Here is a 25,764-nt window from a genome sequence, read left to right on the forward strand (position 1 = left end):
CACATCAATGTTTTCAAAATGAGAGCAGTCCTCCTAGCATTGCAGGCATTTCTGGATTTATTGCCAACGGGTGTGATTTCCATCCAGGCAGACAATATGTCCTTGGTATGTGTGACGTCCCTCCTCTGGGCCAGTGATCAAGGACCCTCAATCCTCACCACTGGCACCTGTGGTGATGATTGAGGCTTCTTAATCACTGGCCAAGAGGAGGGACGTCACATATTGGTGGCAGTGGTGGGACTGAAGCTCCTTGATCACTGGCCCAGAGGAGGGACATCACATATTGCTGAGCAGTGGTGTATATTAATTGAAATTCTGTACCCTTGTAAGCAGTTGTCACTAAATGTGTGTGTACTGTCAGCAACACAAAGTAAACATGCAGAGTTTCATTTTTTCACAACAGTTTTATTTATTTTTTAGTTTAGTTTAGTCAGGGAAAGGAGGAAAATATGTCAGCAGAGGATTATGGCAAGCTGACAGTGAACCAGTTGGCTAAGTTGTGCAAATCCAAAGGACTGGTGCATGCCAAACTGACTAAAGAGGGAATGATTTCAGCCTTAGTTGCAGTTGCAGCACGGACCAGCAACCAGGAAGACAACTAGTCTGGTGATGGGGATGTGCAGCCCTCAGAAACACGACAGTTCACCTTTTTCTCAGAGGATTTAAAAACCCGTCTGGAATTAAAGAGTCTTGAACTGGAGGCAAAACATATGGAATTAGAATCAGCAGAGAGACTGCGATGTTTAGAGGCCGAAGAAAATGAGAGACTGTAGCATTTGGAGGCCAAAGAAAATAGGAAACAGCGTCAACATGAGAGGGATATGCTTACTCTTTGCCAGGAACATGGAAGTAATGGGGAAGTGAATAACCAAACCTCAGAAGCATCAAAGGTCAGTAAATTTCTTCCACCGTATACAGAAGGTGATATTTTTGATAGTTTTATTGATATATTTGAAAAGTATGTAAACAGTGTGATGTTGACCAAGGGGCTCTAGGTAAGGTTCCTGACCCCCCCTTACTCCATGGTAAAGCTGTAACTGCTCTTTCTAAATTATATGATACTGATTGTTTAAATTGTGACAAGGTTAAACAATGTCTATTGGAATATTTTAAGTTAACACCTGAAGCTTACAGAAAAAAAGTTTAGTGAGCATAGATATAGGGTAGATGAATGTGTATGCGATTATATTGCTGAGCTAAGCACTTATTTTCATAGGTGGGTGAATGGGTGTCAGTTCACCACTTTTGAAAGGCTGGCAGACCTTTTAGTGAGGAAACAAGCCCTTAACACTTTGGCTGAGGACATGAGAATCTGGTTGGCGGATTAGGAGTGTAATTTTGCAGATAAGCTGGGGAGAAAGGGAGATCTCTACTTAGCAAGCAGGGCACCATTGCACAAGAAGGGGATACCCAGTGCTGCACATGGATATAAAGGAACCAATGGTGGGCAGCCTTAACCACCCTAACAGAGTCCACCAGTAAAAGTGGAAGCCGCTAGTTCGGGTACATGGCCAGGATCAGAGTTTAGATGTTTTAAATGTAACCAGAGGGGCCATGTAGCATACAGTTGTTCACTGAAGCAAGGTGGGGAACAAAAGATGAGGGAGCCAGCAAGTGGGAATAACAGCATGCCAGTGGTAAGTTGTCTGTAGACAACTGGGGTACCAGACTATCACTGAAGTTTGTATCCTATCTTATTTGATGGAAAACAGGCCACTGCCAAGAGAGACACAGCCTCTGACATAACCATTGTGAAGCATGCAGTGGTTAAGGAGGAGCAGTACTTGCTGGGCAGTCCACTCCAGTCAGAACTTTGGGAGGGACCCCATTCTAGATACCTTTGGCTAGGGTTCACCTTGACTGGGAGGGTGGAAAAGGAAGCAGGCAGGTAGGTGTGTTTGAGGATATATCTGCAGATGTTCTACGTGTTTCACTGTTGCAGTCATTACATTTGGGGAGACAGGCATTTGGGCCTGGTAGCCTGGGGGATACCCAGACAGACCCCACACCTGAAGCTGGGGCTGGTGATGTGGCTATTTCGGGGAGGGAGCTACCCTGTAGTAGTGAGCCTGTAGATGAGCCACAACTGCTGATAGGTACTGATGTCCCCTTGGCAAGGTGACTGCAAGGGCAGAGATGAGTGGTTATACCCAGGCTGAGATTGAGGCACCGCTGTCAGAAGATACTAGACTTCCTGTGGAAGGGGAGCTGGGAAGGGTCACAAAGGTAGAACTGTTAGGTTTGGCCTAGGAGAACCCTGGCAAGAGCCCAACAGCAGAAAGAGCTCTGGTATGACAGGAATGCTCTAGCCCGAGAGTATGCTGTGGGATACACGTTATGGTGCTCATACCTGTCAGACACAGTAAGCTGCAAGCTGCTGGGAAGGACCCTTCAAAGGGAAGGTCAGTAATGTTAACTACATGGTAAACCTTCTAGGCAGGATGCAGTGGCATACACTGTATCCTATTAATATGATGAAGCCTTACCATGATTAGGTAGGCCCTTGTGCAGAGCATTTGCAGTAGGTGGTAGGAGGAGTTTCAGAGGGATCCGGTGACTGATCTCCTCAGTGAGGCTTGGACTGACACCTCAGTGGAAAGGATAGCAATGTCCCAGTGGCTATCCCCTACCCAGGTTTGAGAAACCTGAGTAGTGTTACAGGAGTCTGGGGACATGTTCACTGGGAAATCTGGGTGCACCCACTTGGTACTGCACCATGTGGATAGAGGACCCCAAAGAACTATCAAGCAGGCCCCTTACAGGGTGCCTGAGCAAGTCAGACAGACTTTGAGGTAGGGAACACAGGAAATGTTGGCACTGAGAGTAATCCAGGAGTCCAGCAGTCCCTGGGCCTTTCCTGTTGTGCTGGTACCAAGGAAGGATGGCAGCACCAGGTTCTCTGTGGACTACAGAAGACTAAACAGCCACTCAGAGTCAGATGCTTACCTCATGCCTAGGAGAGGTGAAGCCTTAGAGCAGCTGTGTGGGATCAAGTATCTGACCACTGTTGATCTGACCAAGGGCTACTGGCAGGTGGCCTTGACTCCCACCGCTAGAGAGATGTCAGACTTTATGACTCTTTTCAGATTATACAAGTTCATGAAGATGCCCTTTGGGATGAAAAATACCACAGTGACCTTTCAGAGGCTGGTAGATTTTATCCTTCCAAGAGCAGGAGATTATGCCCTTGCTTACCTGGATGATATTGCCATCTACAGTCATTCCTGGCAAGAGCACCTTCAGCATGTCAGGGAGGTCCTGGGCAAACTGCAAAGGGCAGGATTGACCATTAAAGTAAGTGTCAGGTGGGTATGGCAGAGGTCTCCTACCTGGGATATAGAGTGGGGAGTGGTAAGATCAGGCCAGAACCTGCCAAAGTGGAAGCTGTTCAGGCATGGCCTGCCCCTGTTACCAAAAACAGGTGAGGGCATTATTGGAGACAGCAGGGTACTATAGGAAGTTTGTTCCCAATTATAGTACAATACCTGTCCTCTTCACAGACCTGATGAGGAAGAACAGGTCCGGTAAGGTTGTGTGGACCCCAGCCTGTGAGCAGACATTCCAAAAGCGCCAGTCCAGATTACAACAATTAATTTGTTGTGCAGGTGGATGCTTCAAACCATAGGGTGAGGGCTGTACTCAGCCAAGTGTCCTCAGAGGAAGAAGAGCACCCTGTTGTATATCTCAACCATAGACTCCAACCCAGGACAGAATGTTATGCAGCTGTAGAAAAAGAATATCCAGCCCTATCTGTATGGAAGGAAACCCACTGTGGTTACAGACCAGAATCCCTTAACATGGCTACACCAAACCAGCCAGCAAAGTGCCAAGTTAGTAAGGTGGAGCCTGGGGTTGCAGGCATATGACATGGCAATGCAGCACCATAGTGGGGTCAGCAATGCCAATGCATATGGGCTCTCAAGATGAGTATGGGTGAATGTGTCCCCAGACAGGCTCATTTCTCTCAAGCAACATTCTTCCAGGGTCACTTGAAAAACTAGCTTGAGTCTTCAAAGGGGGAGAGATGTGATGATGTGAGGTGCTGCCAGATGTGCCAAGTGGAGTAGGGCAGTGCATGCGTAACATATGCCAGCAAAGCTAGCTGGAGTTTTGTAAAGAATTATATATAATTTCAATATCAGACTGATTTGTACATGTGCTTGTGTTAAAATGTATTTGTAAAGTTGCTTGTGTTAAAAATGTATCAACAGTAGGTCCTGCTGGATAGAAAAGAAATATACATACACGTCAGACTGTATTATTGTAGCTGAAGAAATATATATTTTAACATAGGATACTGGAAGGGAAGGGGTTAAGCTCAGCCCATCTAATCTTAAGAAAAATAGCCTGAAGTTAAATGACTTGGTTTAGACCATAAAGATTCTATCTCACAGGTCTGAATGCAGCGAGAGATGCAATGTCTGTGAAACGCCTGGGCTGGTACCCTGCACTGTTGTCTTGTAGTGGCAAACTAATTGCTACTCTGGGGTGCTAGAGAATGTCTTGTTAGTTTCTGCAGGAAGGGTGAAAGTGTAGGAATTGTTCTACAGTTTCCAGATGCTGTAATAAACCTTAGCTAAAGTTCTATGTGTGTATTGTAACACATCAGTGGCATGCCCTGGCTCGGTTTCTAGTGAGAGGTTAGTGTAGGAACTACAGAGTCAGCTGACGAGATGTGATGTCATTCTGGAGTCAACACTGAAATTGCATTTGAATACTAGTGAGAGGTGTGACAGAAGCACTCTGTTTTGGCCCTGACAAGACACTCATCCACCTTCATCTTGCCTTGCTTTAGTGAGTAACTAGGGAGCAGTAATTCCTCAGTCAGTTAAAAATATATTGAGATTAGCTAAATGTTTTTTCTGTGTCTGTGTGAGTCTCCATCTGTGTTGTTTTTTATATTTCCTGTGATTGAAACTCTGGTGTTTATTGTGAGTAGATATTCAGTGTTGTCATTTTTTTATTAACTATATCTCAGTGTTTCATTGTGGCTGGTCCTTTAGAAAATATTTCACATCTGAAAGTGCCTCCATTTATTTAGTGTCACTGTGGCTCCACGCTCCTGAAAGTCTTGCTTCTTGGTTAAACACTACCATTTGTACAATTATTAATTTTGCTAAGTGTAATTGGTACCCTGGTAGGAGCCTTAGAGTAGCTGGCTTTGGGTGTTCTGATGGCCACAAATCTACCTTATAGTGTGGGTAGAGGTGGCAGAGTGGCTAAGCTGTGCCAGCCTTTCCCAGGTGTGTGTGTGTGTTTGAAAGTCAAATCTCACAAAGAATTTGTGTGACAGCTACATTGAACAGGGACACTGAGAATACTGATTTCACAGAGAGGGTGGTGGAGGACTTGCTTGGAACACCCGGCTGAGGACTCGGCTCTACAGTGGTCAGTGGGGTGTCTGTTTGGGGCCTGGAGAAAAAGCCCAGCCCCAAGATTGGATTGTGTATTCCGTGTGTATTCTTAAGGGAAATTGTGCTCAGTGCAAAGGGCTGCATTGGAAAATACTGTGTGTATCGATTTTTCTCACAGTCAGCGTTCACCACCAGTGCCAGTGGTGAGGATTTAGGTTCCTTGAGCACTGTCCCAGAGGAGGGACGTCACAGCATGTTACATCAGCAAACAAAGTGGAACATGTTCATTTCCTCTTTGCCAGGAGGCCATGTTAGTCTGGCAGTGGGTGATGTTTTCCCATTGCTTTCTGGTAGCGACACACATTCCTGGGATATTGAGTGTTCTAATGGACAAGTTGAGCATATGTATCCTATTACCTCATGAGTGGTCTCTCAGTCAAACAGTGACATCAGAGATCTTTAGTTGCTGGTGCCAACCTTGCTGTGACCTCTTTGACTCCTACTTAAACAACAAATGCAGCAGTTACTTTGTCCTCATCCTTCCACATGGGCAGTCACCAAGAGATACTCTAGTCCACATTTGGCCCCCAGGTCTCCTGTATGCTTTTCCATCAATACCTCTGCTAACAAAATTCATTTAGAAAGTCACAAGGTGCAAGTTCAAAGTGATCCTCATTGCCCATTCTGGCCCTGGCAAGTATGGTTCCCCATTTCTTTGGTCTCACTTACTGCGCCCACTATGGGTGCTGGATCCCATTCCAGATCTGCTGAGTTATTGGTCTGGGATACCTCTACGGGACCTTCAAACCTTAAAATTAACCGCATGGTTTCTCCAATTTTAACGATAGCCAGAGATGCCCAGCTTTCTTGTCCAGTAGCACGTATAATATTTTCTTCTCAGAAGGACTTAACAAAAAAGACTTAAGTTCTATTTGGGTGTCCTCAAAGAGTTTGGATCCTTTCTCAGCCCTTCTCACTTAGATACTTGAATTTCTTTCAGAACTTTTTAGGCAGGGCTCAAATTACCCTACTGTAAAAGTTCAGATTTCTGCCATTTAAACTTTTCATGTAGGACATAATGATTCATCTATTGCTTTGCTTAGATTGGCTAAATCTTTTCTCAAAGAAACTTTCTTGTTGAGACCTCCGGTTCGAGATCCATTGCCTCTATGGGATATCAAATTGCTGCTTCAATCTCTGACAAAAAACATTCAAACCCATGGCAGTTCCTTTCCTGGAAGACCATTTTTCTGATTGCCATCACCTCTGCTAGATAAGTTTTGGTGCTACAATGTGCTCTCATGCAAGCCACCTTTTCTTATAATCCACAAGGATAGAGTTTCACTAAGATCAAATCCTCCCTTTCTCAGGAAGGTGGCATCTGAAACAAATTTATATCAACACAGTTTTTCCAGATTGTTCTACCAAAGAAGAGCACATTCTTTATACAGCTCAGATTTTACTTGCATCTTACCAAAGACATCAGGAAATCAGACCAGCTTTTTGCCCCTTTTCCAAAATGAGACTAGGACAACATGTATCAAAAGTCACACTTTCCAAGTGGCTGGCAAATTGCATTTCTTTTGTTTATAAAACAGGAGTGTTGTCTTTGCATTCAAAGCCTAAGGCTTACTCCACCAGAGCAATGACCACCTCAACAGTGTTTGCAAAAAGAGTTCCTGTCAGTGATACTTGTGCAGCAGCAACCTGGTCAATAACTCACACTTTTGTATCTCATTATAAACTGGATGTGCAGTCCAGAGCTTGCGTATCCTTTGGCTTTGCCATTCTCAGGAATGTCCTGAGTCTACCCAAGCCCATTTTAGGCAGCTTGGGAATCTGTCAGTCTAAGCTGTGTTAGTCTACCCATATAGCTAAAGCCACTGCAGCAGTGATTATAATGATGAACATAATGTAGTTGGTAAGTAAACTTAAGCAGCCTGTCACTGGTTCATCTGTCAGGCCCCTGCTTGTAAATGTTTCATCTCCCAAGCCCCTGCTTACACTTATCAAGGGCACCAGAACTTGTCAGAGATTTTGGATGCATGGCTAGGCTTAAAAAGCCCTTATGGTCATTAGTGTAGTAGATGTGTATGAAACTATGAACCTGTACAATAGCAGTAAAGGTTTGAATAATCACTGTTGCAGTAGCCACTCCCTCCCACCATCCTCCTTCTTTTTGCATGTTTCTGTTGCTAGGCTAAGGATCTATATTTTTTACTTTTCTAACATTAACCTTTTCAGGGCTTTAGCCTCCTTCTGTCAGTTGGCACGAAAGCTTTGAAGGGCGTAGTGCCTAGACCACATTTTTATTTATCTCAGATCGAGCTGAATATTGGTTTGGGTGCATGGAAGGTGCCCTTAAAGCTTTGGAAGCTGTGCGGCTGTTGTATGCTATGCAGGATACAACCCACATAGCTAAGGCTGCTGCATCAGTGATCATTAAACTATCTGCTGTTGTCCTAGGTTTGCTAAAAGAATGGCGGTTGCACATTCAGCAGCTCAGTATAAGGTCTCAGCCTTCCTCAAATGAATGTCAGATGGAACTCAGTGTGAGTGTATGCTTGTGTGCATGTGTGTGTGTGTGTGTGTGTGTGTGTGTGTGTGTGTGTGTGTGTGTGTGTGTGGTAGGGTCAGAGTACCATTGCAATAGGCTACAGTAGTTTGACCGAGGTAGTAGAAATCCCTCCTCAAAAGTGAGTCATGCCCCACAATAAAGGCATCGCAGAATGATTTTAGAAACATTACAGTAGAGGCAAGGCATGAGTGCAAACTGCTAGGCGAAGACAAATCCTTCACAAGGCTTACAACTTATGATACAGAATGAGCTAGAGATATCCCTGTGCACTTATCACAGTGCTTCCTCAGCAGCAAAACTCTATATACACAAGCACAGTGTAGCTCAAGTCCACCTGACATTTCTAGTGAAACAATGAAAAACACACAAACTTAGAATTTTTAAGGCGATGAATATCACAGAAGGGCACTTCATGACAATATTCTGAAATGTCCCTTGCATGCAAATATGTGTGCAGCACTCCTTCCCCTGAAACCCTTTCAATTAACAGATATAGGCATTCTGATACTACCTTGTATGTAATAGTGGTCAGCTCACTTTGATAAATCAGTTTATTCTCCTACTGAAGAGTTTATGTTTCATGCTAATTTTGAGAGTAAAGTTTGAGAGTCCATCTTGAATCAAGCATCCAGAGGTAGGGTAACTAATCAGTTTATCCCAGTTGCTGTGACCATTAATATATGTAGTGTATGGTCAAGTAAGTCTTCTACTTAAATAAATAAGTGGTTTAGTGGCCTGTACTACCCTTAACCAGCCTTCTTCATCACAGCTGTGATGACAAATCTTTTACACTATTCTGTGATGCTTGAGAATGTGCACTGCTAGCCTTAAATACTCTTTCATTAGGGTTCTCTTTAAATCAGCGAACGCTTATAATAGCAAATGCTTAAAATAGCAAATGCTGATTTATCAACCCATTAAGAGCGAAACCTTAAAATCCCGAAGACACGGAAAAGCGATTTTTTTCCCAGGGAAAAAAAACGCTGGGCCGTTTTCGGGACTTTGCCATTTTCTCCACTGTGGTGCAATCTCGGAGTTGGTATATTTAAGTAGGGGGGGGGGGGTATTTTGTGTTCTGAACTTTTTTTTTGTGGAACAGAGATTTTTTTCCCTGGGAAAAAAATCGCTGTTCTTTGTCTTAGAGATTTTAAGGTTTCGTTCTTAATGGGATGGTAAATCAGCATTCACTATTTTTAGCACTCGCTGATTTAATATAGACTCTTTCCTTATGGTCATTATATGCATAGTAAACAAGCTTTCCAGCTATACTAAATACTGAACTGTGCTATTCATCTTCCAGATTTGCCAAATAGCATTTTACTGAGGGATGCTGCTGTATCTAAGCAACTTTCATATTCAGTCATGCAGTGTAATATAATTTGTAAGCCAGTATCAGCAGATGAGTACAAGATTTGCTCTTACTGGTGTATTACATTTTACATTGCCTAAACAAAACTCTCATGTTGTCCTGGAACTGTTTACTTCACTGCATTTCATTTCCCATACTTAGCTATTCTGCTGTGAAATATTACAGCTGTTAGAGGTATGATAGTATACTGCTTCATATGTCAAGGACAGTGATTTTTCCATTTTTTAAGAAAGTACCCTGGAACACAAAAATTTATTAAGAATACTGGTAAAAGTAGATTGTGTGGAATTGTAAATTTTAGGCCAGAATACCAACTGACCTTACTTAACTTGAATTTAGTCGTATATGTCTTACAGTACTTGTAAAACTTCCATTGCTTCATTTAGTGTTTTAATTGGGTCTATATTAGAACATCGAAGTCTCAGAACTTTGAATGTTCTAATATCGAACCCAATTCAGCGAACACTGACAACATCGAACATTCAGAACAGCAAATTTTTTCCTAGGGAAAAAAATTGCTGTTCCAAATACATACACACAACACAAACACACCAAACAAACAGCAATCCACACACATACACCTAAAATCTTACATCTATCCCTACACTAAACTTTACATACACCACTGACTATCCACTTACCTTAACCCAAACCCTAACCCTAAGGTCTGTCACTGTTGCACACTCACCTCACCCACACCCTAACCCTAACTCACATACCCCACCCTAACCCTCACGTCCACACAATCGCACACTTACCTGACCCGCGCTCTAACCCTAACTCACCTAACCCGCCCTAACCCTCACGTCCACACAGTCACACACTTACCTGAACCCGACCTGTAACGTTCCACCACAGTGCTGAAAATAGCGAAGTGACAGAAATGGACAACCAAATTCTTTCCCTGGGAAAAAATTCAGTTTTCTGCAGCTTCACTATTTTCAGCGTTCGCTGAATAGGGTTCGATATTAGAACATTCGAAGTTCTGAAACTTCGATGTTCTAATATAGACCCTTTAAATTTTGCTTATTCATTTCTAGAAACCCTTCAAATTATAGCAGAATGTGGTTGTTGTGTCTTTCGGCTTTTCCCGGTTAGGGGTCACCTCAGCGGAACTCCGGTCCGTTAATGATTGGCAGTAGATTTTTACATGCCGAGTTGCCAGCCCTGATGCACAACCTTCAACGAAGGTACTCCCATTCACGCATGTATCCATACAGAAGACGCTCTAGCTGAGAATCGAACATTTACTGTGAGGCGACAACGCTACTGCAGCACCACCACAGAATGTGGTAATGACTAGAAACTACACTTCAGTATCTGAAGTTGAATTCTTAAACATTCAAGTCACGAGAGTGAAACGTCATTTTTAATAACCCTATGTTTGTGTCTCTGCAAACGAAAAGCCAGTGTATCCCTTTTCCCCTTATCTATAAGAATGCTCAGAAACTAAATTAACATAGGTAACTTGACCTGCTGGACTGTATATTGACATCTACACTCTTTTTTTTAGCTGCATTTTCTGATAACTTTAACCTAAATTCTTAAATCAGCAGCTTGGTGCCAGTTTTTCAAGTTGTATCCTTAAACCAGGAACTTTTATCACAACTCAGTCTTATGTTTATTCAGTATTCAGTTTCTGTATAAATACTTCAGTATTTCCAAAACAGCTATGTTCTAATTTAACAATTATTAAAAAGCTTTTTTAACTGGTCATTCTTCATAGACTTTGTGGAATTCTTGTATTTAGCGAAGAGCATGTACAGCACCAATTAAAGTGAAAAATGATTTGCAGCAAACCACTAAATCATATGATGAGTAAAACATGATATTAGCAATTTTCTGATGTAAGCCTGTTTATAAATAGGCCTTACACTGAAGTAAGTCACTTACACTGAGAATAAGTCTTTGGGAATCAGGGCAGACTTACACTGAGAACAGCTCTTTTAGAATCTGGGCCATTGAAAGTTACCATTGGTAAGCCCTTATGTATCTGTTTTTCTGCTGGCTGTAGCCTTTCCCATTTTATAAACAGCTCTGCAGCAGTGGTTCTACTTACGCAGTCTGAATAATCTCCAGCATGGGTCGTTTCCATGGCCTCCCGCAGTGTTAAAGAGGCATTCTGGGGGACTGTGCTTGCCCTTGGAAGTGCCTGCATTCCAAGTAATTCTATAGCCTAAATGCTGCATTCACCCATTACTTTCATTGGAGAGACCACATAGTATGCAAGTGTTGAGGAATTTAGCTGAGCGGTAGTTGTGGTGGTTTTGTGTGTGTGTGTGTGTGTGTGTGTGTGTGTGTGTGTGTGTGTGTGTGTGTGTGTGTGTGTGTATCTGCAGTGGTATGAGTGCTCTCTGGTGTGTGTGTGTGTGTGTGTGTGTGTGTGTGTGTGTGTGTGTGTGTGTGTGCGCACCTACATAGTTGCAGTACAGGGTTAGTTAGGGAATAGATTGAGTAGGTGATATGTGTGTGGTGCGCGCACGCGTGTGTCTGTGTCTGTGTTTGTGTGTGTGTATTGTGAAAGTTTGAGTTCCCTGTGCAGATCAGGATTGGTGGCAACCCTGTCTCTAATAATTATAAACGCGTGCAAAACAATCCACTTCTACTGTTTGAATATACCTCAACCATTACTTGTACATACAGTGCTGCATTAATCTGACAAAGGCCAGACTTAATCAACTATTGTTTTGGTATACAGAAATTTTACTCTTACCTTCCCCAGAAAGCAGAACTGTTAATGGTAAGGACATTTTTCCAAGCACAGTTGAATATGTCCTATCAATTATTTCCTCCAAATTAAATTAAAATCCTTCACTACTTTATAAGCATCCCACTAACCATATTTTCATATTTATTATCCTTCCTTCAAAAATGGGAGCATCACTGTCTTATTCTTCCTAAAGCTAAGTGGTTGCTTAGGTTCATAGGTTCATACTAGGCTATCTGCCCAAGGGCATTTATAAGCCTAGCCCATAGTTATGTGGCTTTCGCCACCCCTTTAGTTTGAATAAAAACTATGCCTATCATTTTGCTGTGCCTCTGTCAAGCAGTGACACTGAAGTAATCCCTGGGGTATATCTGCAATCTCCCATCCATTGGTCAAGATTCCTCTTGAACAAGGCCAGAGAGGTGCTCTGCCTCACATGTACCGGGATTTTGTTCCACAGCATAGGGAGTCTCTGGGTGATGAATCTGTCCTTCCAGCACGTTCTATTTATAACCGTGTCAAGGTTTAAGTCTCCCGCCCTTGTGGTTCTGAGGGATCTAGATTTTTTGAGGTGAAGCATATTCATCAAATCTGGGTTTGACATGGCCTTATATGTCAGGCACAGGTCACCTCTGAGCAAGCGGTATGAGACTGAATAGAGCTGGAGTTCTTTCAGTCGGGCAGCATAAGACATATTTTTGAGACCCTTTATCCTTTTGGTGAGGAACTTTTGGGGCCTTTCAAGCTGCAGCAGGTGTCTGGTCAGATACATTCGGAGCGGGGCATTGTACTCAATCATAGGTCTAATGAGTGATGAGTACAGGGGACGATGACCTCCCTTGATCTAGATGTGAATCCCTTCATGATCAGGTGGGTGATATAGAAGGTTTTCCTAACTACTTTAGCAACATGAGTGTCAAGCGAAGGCTACTGTCAACCTGGGTCCCCAGATCCCTGATGACTTTTTCTGTGCTCAGTGGATTGCCATCTATATGGTAGCTAGGGGTAACCTTGTTTTTCCCGAAGGGTATGACTATGCATTTTTGGCGTTTAACTTCAGGCCATGGCTCTGGCACCAGTTATCCGTTTCTGTGAGGCCCTTCTGGAGGATATCTATGTCAGATGTGTTTTTGACTATGGCGCCCAGTTTGCAGTCATCTGCAAACTTTGTCAGCCATAACCCTCCTGTGTTTGCTTGTACTTCAGAAAAGTAGATGCCGAACAAGAGTGGACCCAGGACTGAGCCCTGTGGGACACCACTTATGACAGGCTTTGAGTCTGACATGGCTCCAGCAACTCTGACCCTGTGGGTTCTGTCACTTAGCCAGTTTGCAACCCATCTTGTGATGTATGGGTTTACATTCAAGCTGATGAGTTTTTCGATGATACCTGAGTGGGGTATTGTGTCGAAGGCCTTTGCCAGGTCGAAGTAGGCTGTATGGACTGCCTTTCCCTCATCAATGGCCTTGGTGACAGTCTCGAAAAAGTCAACCAAGTTTAAGAGGCAGGATCTGCCTTTGACAAAGCCAAACTGGGTTGGATCCAAAGTCTGCAAGTTCCGTATGTCTTTATTTATGAGTTCCATTATGATCCTCTCCATGGCTTTGCAGATAAGGCTTGTCAAGCTAATGGGGCAGTAATTTCCAGGGTCTGTGGAGGCACCGCCCTTATGAAGTGGGACCACAGTCGCCGTCGCCACTCCTTGAGTGCGTATCCTGAGGTGAGGCTAAGATTAAACAGCTGTCCTAACTGTGGGTTTAATTCCTCATTGAGTTCGTGAAGCACACAGCCGGGGACACCATCCGGTCCCATGGATGCTGTGTTTTTTGCCTTAGTGAGGGCAGTTCTCACCTGGGCGTTGGAGATGTTTGGGGGGCTACAATCCTCTGGAATAGATATCTCTGGTTTTGGGGGGGGGGGGGGGGAGAAGTTTGCACTGAACCTGTCAGCCAGTATGTTGGCAATGTGTGTAGGTTCAGTAATTTTCACATCATTTTGAACTAATTCTGAGCATATCTGGGAGTTTCCTCCTAGGTTTCTAACATAGCTAAAGAAGGCCTTATGATTCTCTTTAGAGTCCTTGGCGATTTTTCTCTCAAAATTTGCCTGGGATGATTTTATGAGAGCTCTTAGTTTTTTACTTATAATGATCAAAGGTGTCTTACCTTTCAAGGATTTTGCTCTATCTTGTAGTAGCTTCCTCCTTTTGTTGTAGAGCTTGTTTATGGCTGGGGTCCACCAGACTGGACGCTTGCCTTTGGTACAGAGAGTCTTAGTTTTGTTTGGGATTGCCTGATCCATGCAGTCCTGTAGGTGCTGGTAGAAGGCATTTGTAAGTGATTCAGCGGTTTGAGTAATGTTTACCACTGGCTCAGGGGCCTTAAAGGAGATCACACTAGTTTTTAGAAGTGTGAAATCGGCTTTTGAGAAGTTTTTCACTGTGGTCTTTTTTGTTTCAGGTGGGGGCGGGATGAGGACCTCCAGCGAGATTAGTTTATGATCTGATCTCACTAGTGAGGGGTATACTTCCGGTGTTGAACATTTTGATCCCATGTTCGTGATGATGAGATCAAGTATGTTTTCTCCTCTTGTGGGGATGGTGACTAGTTGTTCCATGGCATTTGAGTTTATGAACTCCAGGAATCTTTGGGTTAGAGTGTTCGGGCTTGAGTAGTGTTCCCAGTCTATATTAGGGTAGTTGAAGTCACCTAGTATGATGGTGTTTGGAGATACATTTATCCCTTCCAATGTTTTCAGGAAGGCCATGTGAGGTTCCTGAGTTTGAGAGGGTGGCCTGTAACATGCTACAAATTGCAGAGCAGTCTTGCCTATGGTTAATTGCACCTGGATGGTCTCCGATGCATCGTGCGTTGCCACCAACCTTGAGGTGTGGGTGTCCTTTATGAATATGGACACCCCCCCTCCTTTCTTGGTGTTGTCCGGATTTTGGGGCCTGAACGCATGATATGAGGTGAAACCTGTTAGTGCTGGGGTGCTCTCAGGAGCCTTGAATCAGGTTTCTGTCACAGCACAGACATCGATGTTTTCCATATTGAGAAGGGCCTCGAGTGCGTGCATCTTGAGATTGAGACTTCTGGCATTGAGCAGCATTACCCTTAGTTTTTTTTCCTTTTTGGTGTTCTAGGGTGGTAGGTTTAGAATTTGAGCCTTGCCTAAAAAAGGCACTATGGGGGTGGATAAAACAAATGTCCGAATTATTGCTAGTTTCAATCATACTGAGGATGCTGAAAGTGGAATCCTTTTCTTTTCTTGCTAGTGTAGCCCCCTCCCCAAGAATCTCCAACTATCAGCTTAGATCACTTCCCTGCTTCAGGCTTTCCACACTGCAAGTACCAAGAAATAAACTGCATACTGCTGACCAAAGCTTTTTATATGTTGTGACAAAACTTTGGAGATCACCTCCCTCCTCTCCCTAAACTGCACTCATAAACTGAATTTTAGATCAAACTTTAAAACAACTTCTCTACATTGCAGCAAAAGGTGCATGCCCCTGTACTGTCCAAATTATCTGAACAAGTAAGGTTTCAAACCAAAGCGATAGTTATTTGGTCATTTATTCCAAAATGTACCAAATTGCCACAGGTTAAATATTTTAAGTTTAGTAACCTTCCACTTAATTTCTCTACTTTTTTTTTTCTTTTACATGCTATTTGTTGTTATATAATTCTAAACTGTTAAACATCAACAAGGTCTTACAGTGTAAATACCACACCATTGTTTTCTTTTGTATAACAGTTAAGGCTGATTTCAGGCTTGTGTCTAAAACCTGTTTCATGATTCTGATTTCACAACATATTTAATTAATTGTGTAACCCTTAATCTTGTAAAATGCTTTATGTTTGTATTCAGTGAGTTGGCCAGAAAATGGTTCATATGGACTTGTGCTCTACCTCAGAAAACATTTTGAGATAACTAGATAAATAGGTGAACTTTTAACTTTTTTCTACAGAATTGTTTTTCAAAGCAATGGCTGCACATGGACAACGAGTAGGGGTCAAGAATTTAAAATGGAGAAAGAGGGAGTCTTTGATGATGTTGTATGTATACAACCAGCACAAATCTTGGTTGGAGGACTCCCAGCGTACTGTGACACTGATCGAAATTTGGGAAGAAATTGCCATAAAGCTGAGTAAGATGACAGGCATAGAGAGAACTGGGATGCAGGCTCGGCGTCATTATGGTGAACTGAATCAGTGGAAGTTCAAACAGTTACAAGAGTGGCTTCGACAGGTTCAAGAGAATCCCCCTGCTCCATTTGGTAAGTAATATACGTTCTTAGTATGTACTCTGCTATATATATCTAATGGAACTTTATTATGCTTTACGTTTTATTTTCATTGTAGTTTAGTTATTTTTAGCTATTTTTTCTCTAATCTCATTTATGTGGTGTAACTGATAGGTGACATTTGCAAACAAATTCTTTGTGACTGTTTTATTAACGCTGTTATGTACCATGAAGATGCATTTATATTTTCAATGTTAGTTTTGTTTGTAATGTGAACTAAGAGCGCATCTTTAATAATATTAACAGATACAGATTTGGAATTTATAAGAAGACTTAAAGTTCTACGTACACTCCAAGATTTTGCTGGTGGAAACAGTATATTTAATCTGGTCTTGTATGGGCACTAGAAACGGATAGACTGATTGCCTTTGTCATCTTTTTCCTTGTTAATAACTTCTTGTAAGATTGACCTTCTCTTCTGTCCCACAAATCCGTGCTGTTGGTTCTAGCTCCAGTTATTCCACCATCAAAGTTCATCAGCCATTTACAACTTCACTAAGATTTTAATTCCATAAATTTAGCCTCTCAGAAAGTCTGTAAAGTCTTCCTTAAAGGCATTTTCCTTTTGTGACCTCCAGTTAAGGATCCTGCGCCACCCTAGATTTAAACTTCCTTTCAAAGGTTTTGACTTGTATCCCCTTCAAACTGGTTTCTGCTTGTAACTTCAGATACCCCTTTTGGAAAACCTTATTACTGGTAGCCATCATTTCAGCCAGGTGAATCTTGGAATTACTTGCTCTCTCTTTGAGGCCTTCTTATTTGTTTTTTTAAAAAGGCATAATATTTTTCAGAACCATTACCTCCTTTATGCCTATGGCTGCTACAGAACATATGATGTCTCATACCTTTTATCTTCTGGTCTTTTTTTCTGATCCATTCTAATAGAGGAGAATATTTGCTTAACTTACTGTATGTTCATAGACAGCTGCATTTTTACCTGCATCCCACTAAATATTTCAGAAAAGACAAGTATTTTTTTCATTTCTTATTCCTTTTCCAAGCTAGGTCATAAAGTTTTCAGTGTTATTCTGTACAGATGGCAGTGCATATTCCATAAGGCCTATTGCAACTTCCTTGGTCTTTTTCAGGAACTCATCCATTGATGATACCTGCAGTGTAACAATATGGACTGCATGCCTTTGTCAATCATTACAAACTTGATGTGATCTTAAGGTCTAGGTCCTTCTTTGGACCTTACCATCCACAAGGATATACTGTCATACTGCCACCCAGGAATTTGATAGTTGGAGATTCTGTTCCTCCAGTTGAACTGGACCCATGGAATTAATATCAGATATAGAATATTATGAGCAGGTCAGCGCTCATAACCTTGAGACATGGATGCTAAGAAATTTACCTTGGAGAGTGAAGCTTGAGAGGTGAATCTTGGCATCCATGTCGAGAGCACATAATACAGGGTTACGATCTGCTGACCCATTAATAATTCTTTGTAGTGCATGGAGATTTATAAGGCTAGCACCACATTTGTGCAAGGGGATAATGGTGGTCATTTTCCATTCAGCTGTGATAAAGCCAGTGCTTAGACTATGATTGAAAAGAGTACCCAATAGTGTTGATAATTCTTGTCTGAGCCCATGTAGGACACAGCCTGTGATGTTCTCAGGTCCCATGGATGCTGTGTTTTTGACATTAGAGAGGGTGTTCATGAGCTGCTCTTTAGAGATAGAAGGAAGAGAATAGGTGGTAAGGATGTCTTGGGGCAAATCTGGCAGGGACAGGGGAGTGAAGTTTTCAAAGAACCTGTTGGTTAACAGGTTAACAATGTTCACAGGCTTGGTTTATGCGGTATCATTAACTACCAGCTCTGCACAGATCTGGGCCTTTCCTTGTAGGTTACAGATGTAACTAAAGAACGCCTTATGGTTGTTCGTAGTTGAGGAAGCAAATCTGGATTTGTAGTTAGCTTTGGAGGACTTCACAAGAAGCCTTATTTGCTTGTTTAAGCTGAGAATGGAGTGTTTCCAGTTTAGGGCTTGCTCCCTCTTATTCTTAGATAGCAATTTCTTCCTCTTATTGTAAAGCCTGTTAGTGGCAGTTGTCCACTAGACAGGTTTGCTCTTCTGTGAGGAGCTTATTTTAGTTCGGTCAGGTACGGCCAAGTCATTGCAGTTGTTCAGGTGTTTGTATAAAGCATTTGTGTAGAACACGGCATAGTTGCCAGTTCCATTTGGGGAGGGGGGGGGTTCAGTCAAGCTATTTATCCCAGGTTGGGCCTTGCTGTATAGGAATGCTGACCCAGGATATAATTTAGCCGTATTTTTAACGTAATTAGGGTGCTCTATGCTCTACGCTCTACACAGAAGATACATACTTCTTTAACAATGGATCTTCATTATTCGTAGCCTGTCTGCTTCAACAAGCTATCCACCTTTCCCCTCCAAAGTTTCACCATCCTGACATCTTCGGGCAGTCCTTGTAGATCTTTTCTTGCTGCCTGTCCTCCAGCTATAATTGCTTTTTCTTACCTGTAGTTCTTTTAGATTAGGTTTGCAAACTCGATCTGAGATCTGCAGTGAGAGACAGCTGCACCGTGGAAGAAGGGAAGGAGCTTGAGCTCTGGAGAAGCAGAAGTTATAGAGTCATGTCTACTAAGAGGCAGATTATTATATCAGTCGAAGTGGACAGACTAGGGATAATGAAAGTCTGGCATTATGGTAAGCACATAAATTCAGATCTGATGCTGTCAGTTTTCATTCTGTCCTCAATTGTTGGGTTTGGATCCAAGCCTCAGATCCGACTCGGCTGTTACTAAAGCTCGTGGTGACTCAAAAAGCTCGTGAGCTTCTCCCTTACCCATAATGCGCTAACCCCTAACATACCCCAGATCTTGTTTGCCCCGTTTTGCAGAAAGACGTGGTCACCCTTCGCTCTCGAGTTTCCTTAAAGATAAGTGTAGCTTTTCTCTTTAATCTCTCTTTATATATATATATATATATATATATATATATTTACATATTATTCCCTTACCTTCTTACATTATTGTAATTATTGTTTACCATTGTTGGTAATCCATTTTTCCTTTCCTGTACCCTTTATATAAAAAAATAAGGTTTTCCTTCTGTCTTACTATTTTTTCCCTTTAGTCACCAGCATGTCAGAGAAAGGACCTTCTGGATTTAAAAAGTATCTGAAATGTGGGCACAAATTGCCTCTTTCAGATTCTCATACTCTTTGCGTTTATTGTTTAGGCCCTTGACATCTTCAGGAGGATTGTTCTATTTGTAAGGATTTCAACCCCAGGGCTTTTGTTGATAGAAAAAACCTCAAAGATTTACTGCCATCTTCCTATATCTGGGAGTCAGTCCCCCAAAATTAAAGCTAAGGAGTCCTTAACTATGTGTCCTAAGCCTTCTGCTTCCTTGAATCCACCTTTGGAGCCGTCAAGGAAGAGAACAAACTCGCATCTGAAAACATCTCAAAGCTCCTCCCCTTCAGATCCAAAGCAGAAATTAGTGGATCCTACTTCCTCAGATCCAACAAAGAAACCCATGGATCCCACTACTTCAGTCTGATAATTCCTCCAATGACCAGGTATCCCCCTATGTACGATCCAGTGCCTTCCAGGGTTCCCTCCCATTTTTTGGAAAAGCGCAGATCCAAGTCACTTTCCCTTGCCTGGTCTTGTTCATCCAGGAGTTTGACTGAGGAAGATATGGACAGGATGATGAGGAAGTTTCTCTCAGCGTAGATTCAGATGGGCGTTTTACTGGCTCCTACCGCCTCAGGTCAGGAGGCTTTTCCATCTACCACACTAACACTTCTTGCTCCTTCTTTGATTATTCTGGTTGTCTTAGAGCCCCTGGATCCAAGCCTTCCGGGTCCGTCTGGTTGGAAACCCAAAGATAACTTTATCTTCTGATCTGAAGCTAACTGTGAGTGCACTAGCTCTGACATTGTTGGATCTAGATGACTGTTGGAGCCGAAGCTTCCTTGTCGTGTCCGAGTTGTTGGAGTCGACTCCAAGGGTTTCAGAGCCATCTCTGCGCCTTGGTGCTTTGGCTTGGCTCCATATTCCTCCTTGGGGAGATTGCTTTTGGGGCAGAGGGAGACAACGGTCCAGAAGCTTGCCTTCCCAGGGCTGAGGTCTTTCTTCTGTCCGGAGCGGTCTGCATTCGAAGTAGTAAAGAGGGTATTTTCTGCTCCGACAGGATTGACGGATCCAACTTCCTCTAATCTTTAATCTAGTTCCCACACGTCTCTCTACTTGGAGTCCATCATTATACGCCACAGGGACATTCAGCTTGAGACCCTGACCACCCAGCAGGGTTTCACAATTTCTTCTGACACTTCTCTGGAACACCCCACTGAGGAAGTCCCTAGGAAGAAAAAGTGCAAGAGGCGACACTTGGACTCTCCCCAAGAGTTAGTCACTGAGGATACTAATTTTGATGAAGGAGAAGGGTCCCCATGATCACTTCTGGAAGACATCTCATTTGGAGACATCCTTGAGATCCTGAAGCAGAGAGGTGGTTGGACCTCCAGCAACCCTTCACCAGAGGAATAAGTATTTCTGGAGGCCTTTGGAGCTGGTCCATCTACTCTGTCCGCTGATGAGGTCATTGATTTGGTCTCCAGTGGGCGTGGAAGGAGCATGACTCAGTTGAGTCAATCCCTAAGAGGCCAGATCGGATTTTGGCTCCCCCTTTCGGGAAGGATTATTGGAGTAAAGGGGTACTCGTGGATGCTGTGGTTGTGGTGGTGGCCACCAGGAAGGAGCTTGCTGAACAAAGTTCCTCTGTTCATCCCCCTAACAGGGAGTCTTGGGTGATGGACAGGTTTGAGAACCATGTCTATGCATCAGCGACCTTCGCTCCTAGGTTGCTGAACTATTTGGCACATTTTACTAGGTTATAAAGGGACTTGATCAAGGAACTTTCAAAATCCCTTCCATTGCAGAGGACCAATCGTCTGTTGCCTGTCAGTTGTCTACCCTCCAGTCCATTTCAGATTCATTCTTTAGGCTTATTTCACATGCAGCTGAAAGTGCCTCTAGGACAGGGGTTTAGGCATTTCCATCAGGAAGTATGCCTGGATGGGTTTATGTGATTTTGCGGAGCCTTTTATGTCCCCGTTCGTCAATGCACCTTTTGATGACAGTTCATTGTTTGGCCCAAAAGTGATGGGCGCATTATCCAGGTGTGAGAAGGATGGAAAGACCCTCTCTGCAGTGGGCATAAGTTTTTCTTCCCCTCAAAGATCCTTTTCTAATAATCAATGAGCTGGTCAGGAAATGTTTTTCAAGAAGTCCCAGGGTCCTTTCCAAGGTATATGTGGAGAAAGTTCCCCTAGGGGCAGGGGGGGAGCTCTAATGAACGATGATGCCCCTGTGACAAAGGAGGCTTGGAAAACTAGGGGTCCAGAGATTCTTTCTCCGACAGACCCTACCAGCACTCCTGAAAGGAGGCCCATTTGTCCACTTCTGGAGGCAGTCAGGAGTCGACTATCTCCGCATTGGAGAATCTGGTTAGATATAACAAGAGATATTTGGGTGCAGAGGATTATTTCCAGAGGTTATATAATTCCCTTTTCCCTTCCATCCCCAACTGTATGCAAAATTCCTGATAATTCCACCCAGTCAGAGGAAAGTAGCAGCACTAGAAATACAAAAGCTTCTAGAAAAAAAGAGTCGTTCAGGAGGTCCCACCAAACCAGATAGAATCTGGAGCTTACTCAAGATTCTTTTTAGTGCCAAAGAAAACAGGAGCTGGAGACCAATTTTGGATCCCAGCATCTTAAACAAGACAATTCGACATACAAAGTTTTGGATGGTCACGGCTCAGTCCATTCTACCCTTCCTGGGCAAGGATGACTGGATGTGCTCAATAAACCTTCAGGATGCATACTATCACATGAAGATGAATGGACAGTGCAGAATGTATTCACATTTAGGGAGGGTGGCCTAATGGTTAAGGTGTTTGCCTTATAAAGACAAGGTGCAAGGTTTGAGTCTCACAAGGGATAATTGGGCTAGGCTTAAAATGGCTCGCAAGGGCAGTTAGCTTAGTACTAATCTATGAACCTATGAACCTATTTCCAGCTGGGAGCCAGTCACTATCAGTTCAGAGCACTGCCCTTTGGCCTCACCACAGCCCCCAGGGTGTTTACCAACTCCATGGCAGTGGTAGCAGCTCACTTGAGACTGCAGGGAATCCACATGTTTCCATATCTAGATGACTGGCTCATTACTGCCCCGACCAGGCATGTTATAGCAAGAGCAAGGGATCAGGTACTTCAAATTTGTTCTGATCTGGGGATAACCATAAATTACGAGAAGTCTCAGCTACAACCAACTCAGACCTTCGATTCATAGGAGCAGTCTTCAATACGATGTCAGCGACAGCTTCTCTTTCTCTCTCAGGAGTACAGACTATCAGATTCCAGATCAGAAAAATAATTTGCAGTACCAGCATTTAAGCCCGGTTGATCCTTCAAGCCTTGGGGTCATTGTCAGCTTCCATAATTGTAGTTCCTCTGGCAAGATTTCATATGAGAATTCCTCAGTAGATGCTAGCAACACAATGGTCGATTCTTTGCCAGCGCATGTCAGCACAAATAAGAATCACTCAGGCATGCAAGAGATACCTCTGGTGATGGATTTACTCAGATCAAGTTCTACAAGGCTGTCTTGTCATTCTTCCTCAGCCCAAGGCCATAGTGACCATGGATGCTTCTCAGATTGGGTGGGGGCACTTTTTTTAGAGAACAGTCCAAAGCACTTGGTCCTCTGAAGAGGCTAACATGCATATCAATGTCCTAGAGATAAGAGCAGTGCTCTTACAGTTGCAAGCCTTCCAGGACACTCTCCCTTTAGGGGCAGTTGCGATTCAAATGGACAGTATGTTGGTAGTTTGGTACATCAACAAACAGAGGGAGCAGATCTTACCCCTTGTGCCAAGAAACACTCAGATTGTGACAGTGGGCGATCTTGTCCAACTACTTTCTGATAGCAATGCACATTCCAGGGAAGTCCAGCATGATAGACAAATTGAGCAGGTGCATTCTTCTACCTCACGAGTGGTCCCGCAACATGAAAGTGGCGGAAATTATTTTCGATCAATGAGGCTAGCCTTGCTACGATCTTTTTGCTTCTCCCCTTAATAACTGTTGCGGCAGCTACTTTGCCTAATCCCCCTCAGGGAAATCACCAAGAGAACCTATACTTCACAATTGGTCCCCTGGTCTACTTTATGCTTACCTGCCAGTTCCCCAGATTCCAAAATTTCTGCATAAAGCTGACAGGTTGAAGAGCAAAGTCATTCTCATTGCATCTTACTGGCCTTGTCAAATTTGGTTCCCGTTCCTATGGCCTAATCTACTTTGCTTACCTTGGATTCTGAATCCGATTCCAGACCTCCTGTCGCATCTGGCAAATATGGTTCATCTGGATATCTCAAACCTCAAGCTAACAGGGTGGTTTCTCCAATTCCATTAACAGCCAGACAACCAATGCTCTCTTTCCCTGTCCGTCATATTCTTTTGTCTTCACATAAACCATTTACAAGAAAGCTTTATACAAGTAAGTGGAAAAGGTTTGTTTGCTGGGCTGAACAAAACACATTGATCCCTTTTCAGCTGCGATACATTACATACTTGAATTTGTGGCATTAATCCTTAATGAGGGGGCTCTCTCCTGTACCATTAAAGTTCAGTTGGCAGCAATATCAAATTTTCATATTGGGTTTGAAAATTCTTCTCTGGCATCTTCTAAACTTTGTAAAGCATTCTTGAGAGGCACTCTCTTATACAGACCTCCTTATAAAGATCTTACTCTACCATGGGATTTGAACTTGGTACTGCAGGTCTTAATTCATTTCCCCTTTGAATTAGCGGCTAAATGCAATCTTAAGTTCCTGACCTGGAAAATTATCTTTCTAGTGGTCATTACCTCTGCCAGAAGAATTTCAGAACTTCAGGCATTGTCATTGAAACCTCCTTAGTTGATCTTTCATAAGGATAGAGTTATATTACTTAACAATGCGTCTTTCCTTCCCAGGATGGTGTGAGAATCCAGTATCAATCAGTTCATTAATTTGCCAGTATTCTTTCCTAAATTTGAAAACAAAGGTGAATATGGCTTGCATTTATTGGATGTTCACAGACAATTACATTTTTACTTACATAGGACAAAATAAATCAGGAAGATAGATCAATTGTTCATCTCTTTTGCAGATTTGAAATTGGACAAACCAGTTACAAAAGTAACTGTAGCCAGATGGCTGATGGATTATATTTCTTTTGTAAACTGTTTTATCTGAAGAAGTTTTGTGGTGATTAAAACTAAAGCACTAAAACTATGTTGTTGGAGTGATTCAAGTCTTTTATACACTGTTGTTTGTCTGTTACCATGAGTTGGAGTCTCTGCGGAAACACACCTTTCACTTTCAGTGTTTATTTGGTTCAGTTAGTGTTTTTTTCTTTTATCTATAACAGGTTGGGTCTAACCTTAGCTAAACCTTTAAGAGCCCATTCATCTAAGTCCATGGCAACTTCTTCAGTGTTTCTCTCCAGGGCTTCCATGGACGATATATATACGACTGCACCCTGGACCAATCCTCATACCTTTATCACTCATTACAAATTGGATCTGGTCTTGAAGGGTAGAGCAGTCTTTGGCTGAACTTTGCACAGGAATACCCTTTGTTAGAGTCCACCCGACATTTTAGGTAGCTGGGGACTCTGTCCCATCAGTTAAGGGTAGAGTGAATATTGACAACATCAGATAAAGAAGTTATGTACTCCCCATAACGTTCCATCTGTGTTGTCTGTTTTCATTGTTCCTCAGCTTCCCACCCCCCCACCCCCAACGCTTTCAACATCAGACTTGTGGAAGAACGAGATATAGCAAGGACACCACTGTCCTTTATGTTGAGCTCCAGATATAGTTCCTTCTGTAGGGTTTATATGGATTTATATATCTATATGCATGCATTTTGGCAGATATTACTTTATGTAAATCAGCAAACAAGATCTGAGGTATGTTAGGGGTTGGTGCATTATGGGTAAGGGAGAAGCTTGAGAGCTTTTCTTGGTTACCACAAACTTTAGTAACGGCTGAGTCAAATCCAAAGCTTGGATTCGAACCCAACAGCTGAGGAAGAATGAAAATGTACAACACAGATGGAATGTTATGGTGAGTACATAACTTCTTTTTTTATTATCAATGTACATAAAATAAGACTCATACGTTAGTTTACAGAGCATTAAACAGAAGGGAATGTCACTGCTTATAGATAAGGCTGTACTGGAGGTTAACAGAACAAGGTCATTGTGGGGAGGGATTTTCATTGAAAAATTGTCCGGTCTCACTAATGTAACATTAAATGATTATCAGTAGTTTTTACTTATGTTCCCCGAAGCATTTACACCAGAGATTCAAACAAATGGGTAACTTACATTCGTAACAACATGGCAGTCATCATAAATTATAAC

The 25,764-nt window shown here is 42.7% G+C and overlaps 1 protein-coding gene across 4 annotated transcripts in view; it reads left to right on the top strand.

Moving 5' to 3' along the window:
* LOC122807756 overlaps positions 1–25,764 on the top strand; it is an 815,279-nt gene that overhangs the window by 182,936 nt on the left and 606,579 nt on the right. For all 4 annotated transcript variants that reach the window (XM_044078757.1, XM_044078759.1, XM_044078756.1 and 1 more), the window contains one exon: positions 15,979–16,287. In XM_044078757.1, coding sequence (XP_043934692.1) covers positions 15,996–16,287 — 292 coding nt within the window. In that variant the 5' untranslated portion in view covers positions 15,979–15,995. The remainder of the gene's footprint in view (positions 1–15,978; positions 16,288–25,764) is intronic.

This window comes from Protopterus annectens, chromosome 7.part1, assembly GCF_019279795.1.
Source record: "Protopterus annectens isolate FY-2018-M chromosome 7.part1, PAN1.0, whole genome shotgun sequence".
Lineage (NCBI taxonomy): Eukaryota > Metazoa > Chordata > Ceratodontiformes > Protopteridae > Protopterus > Protopterus annectens.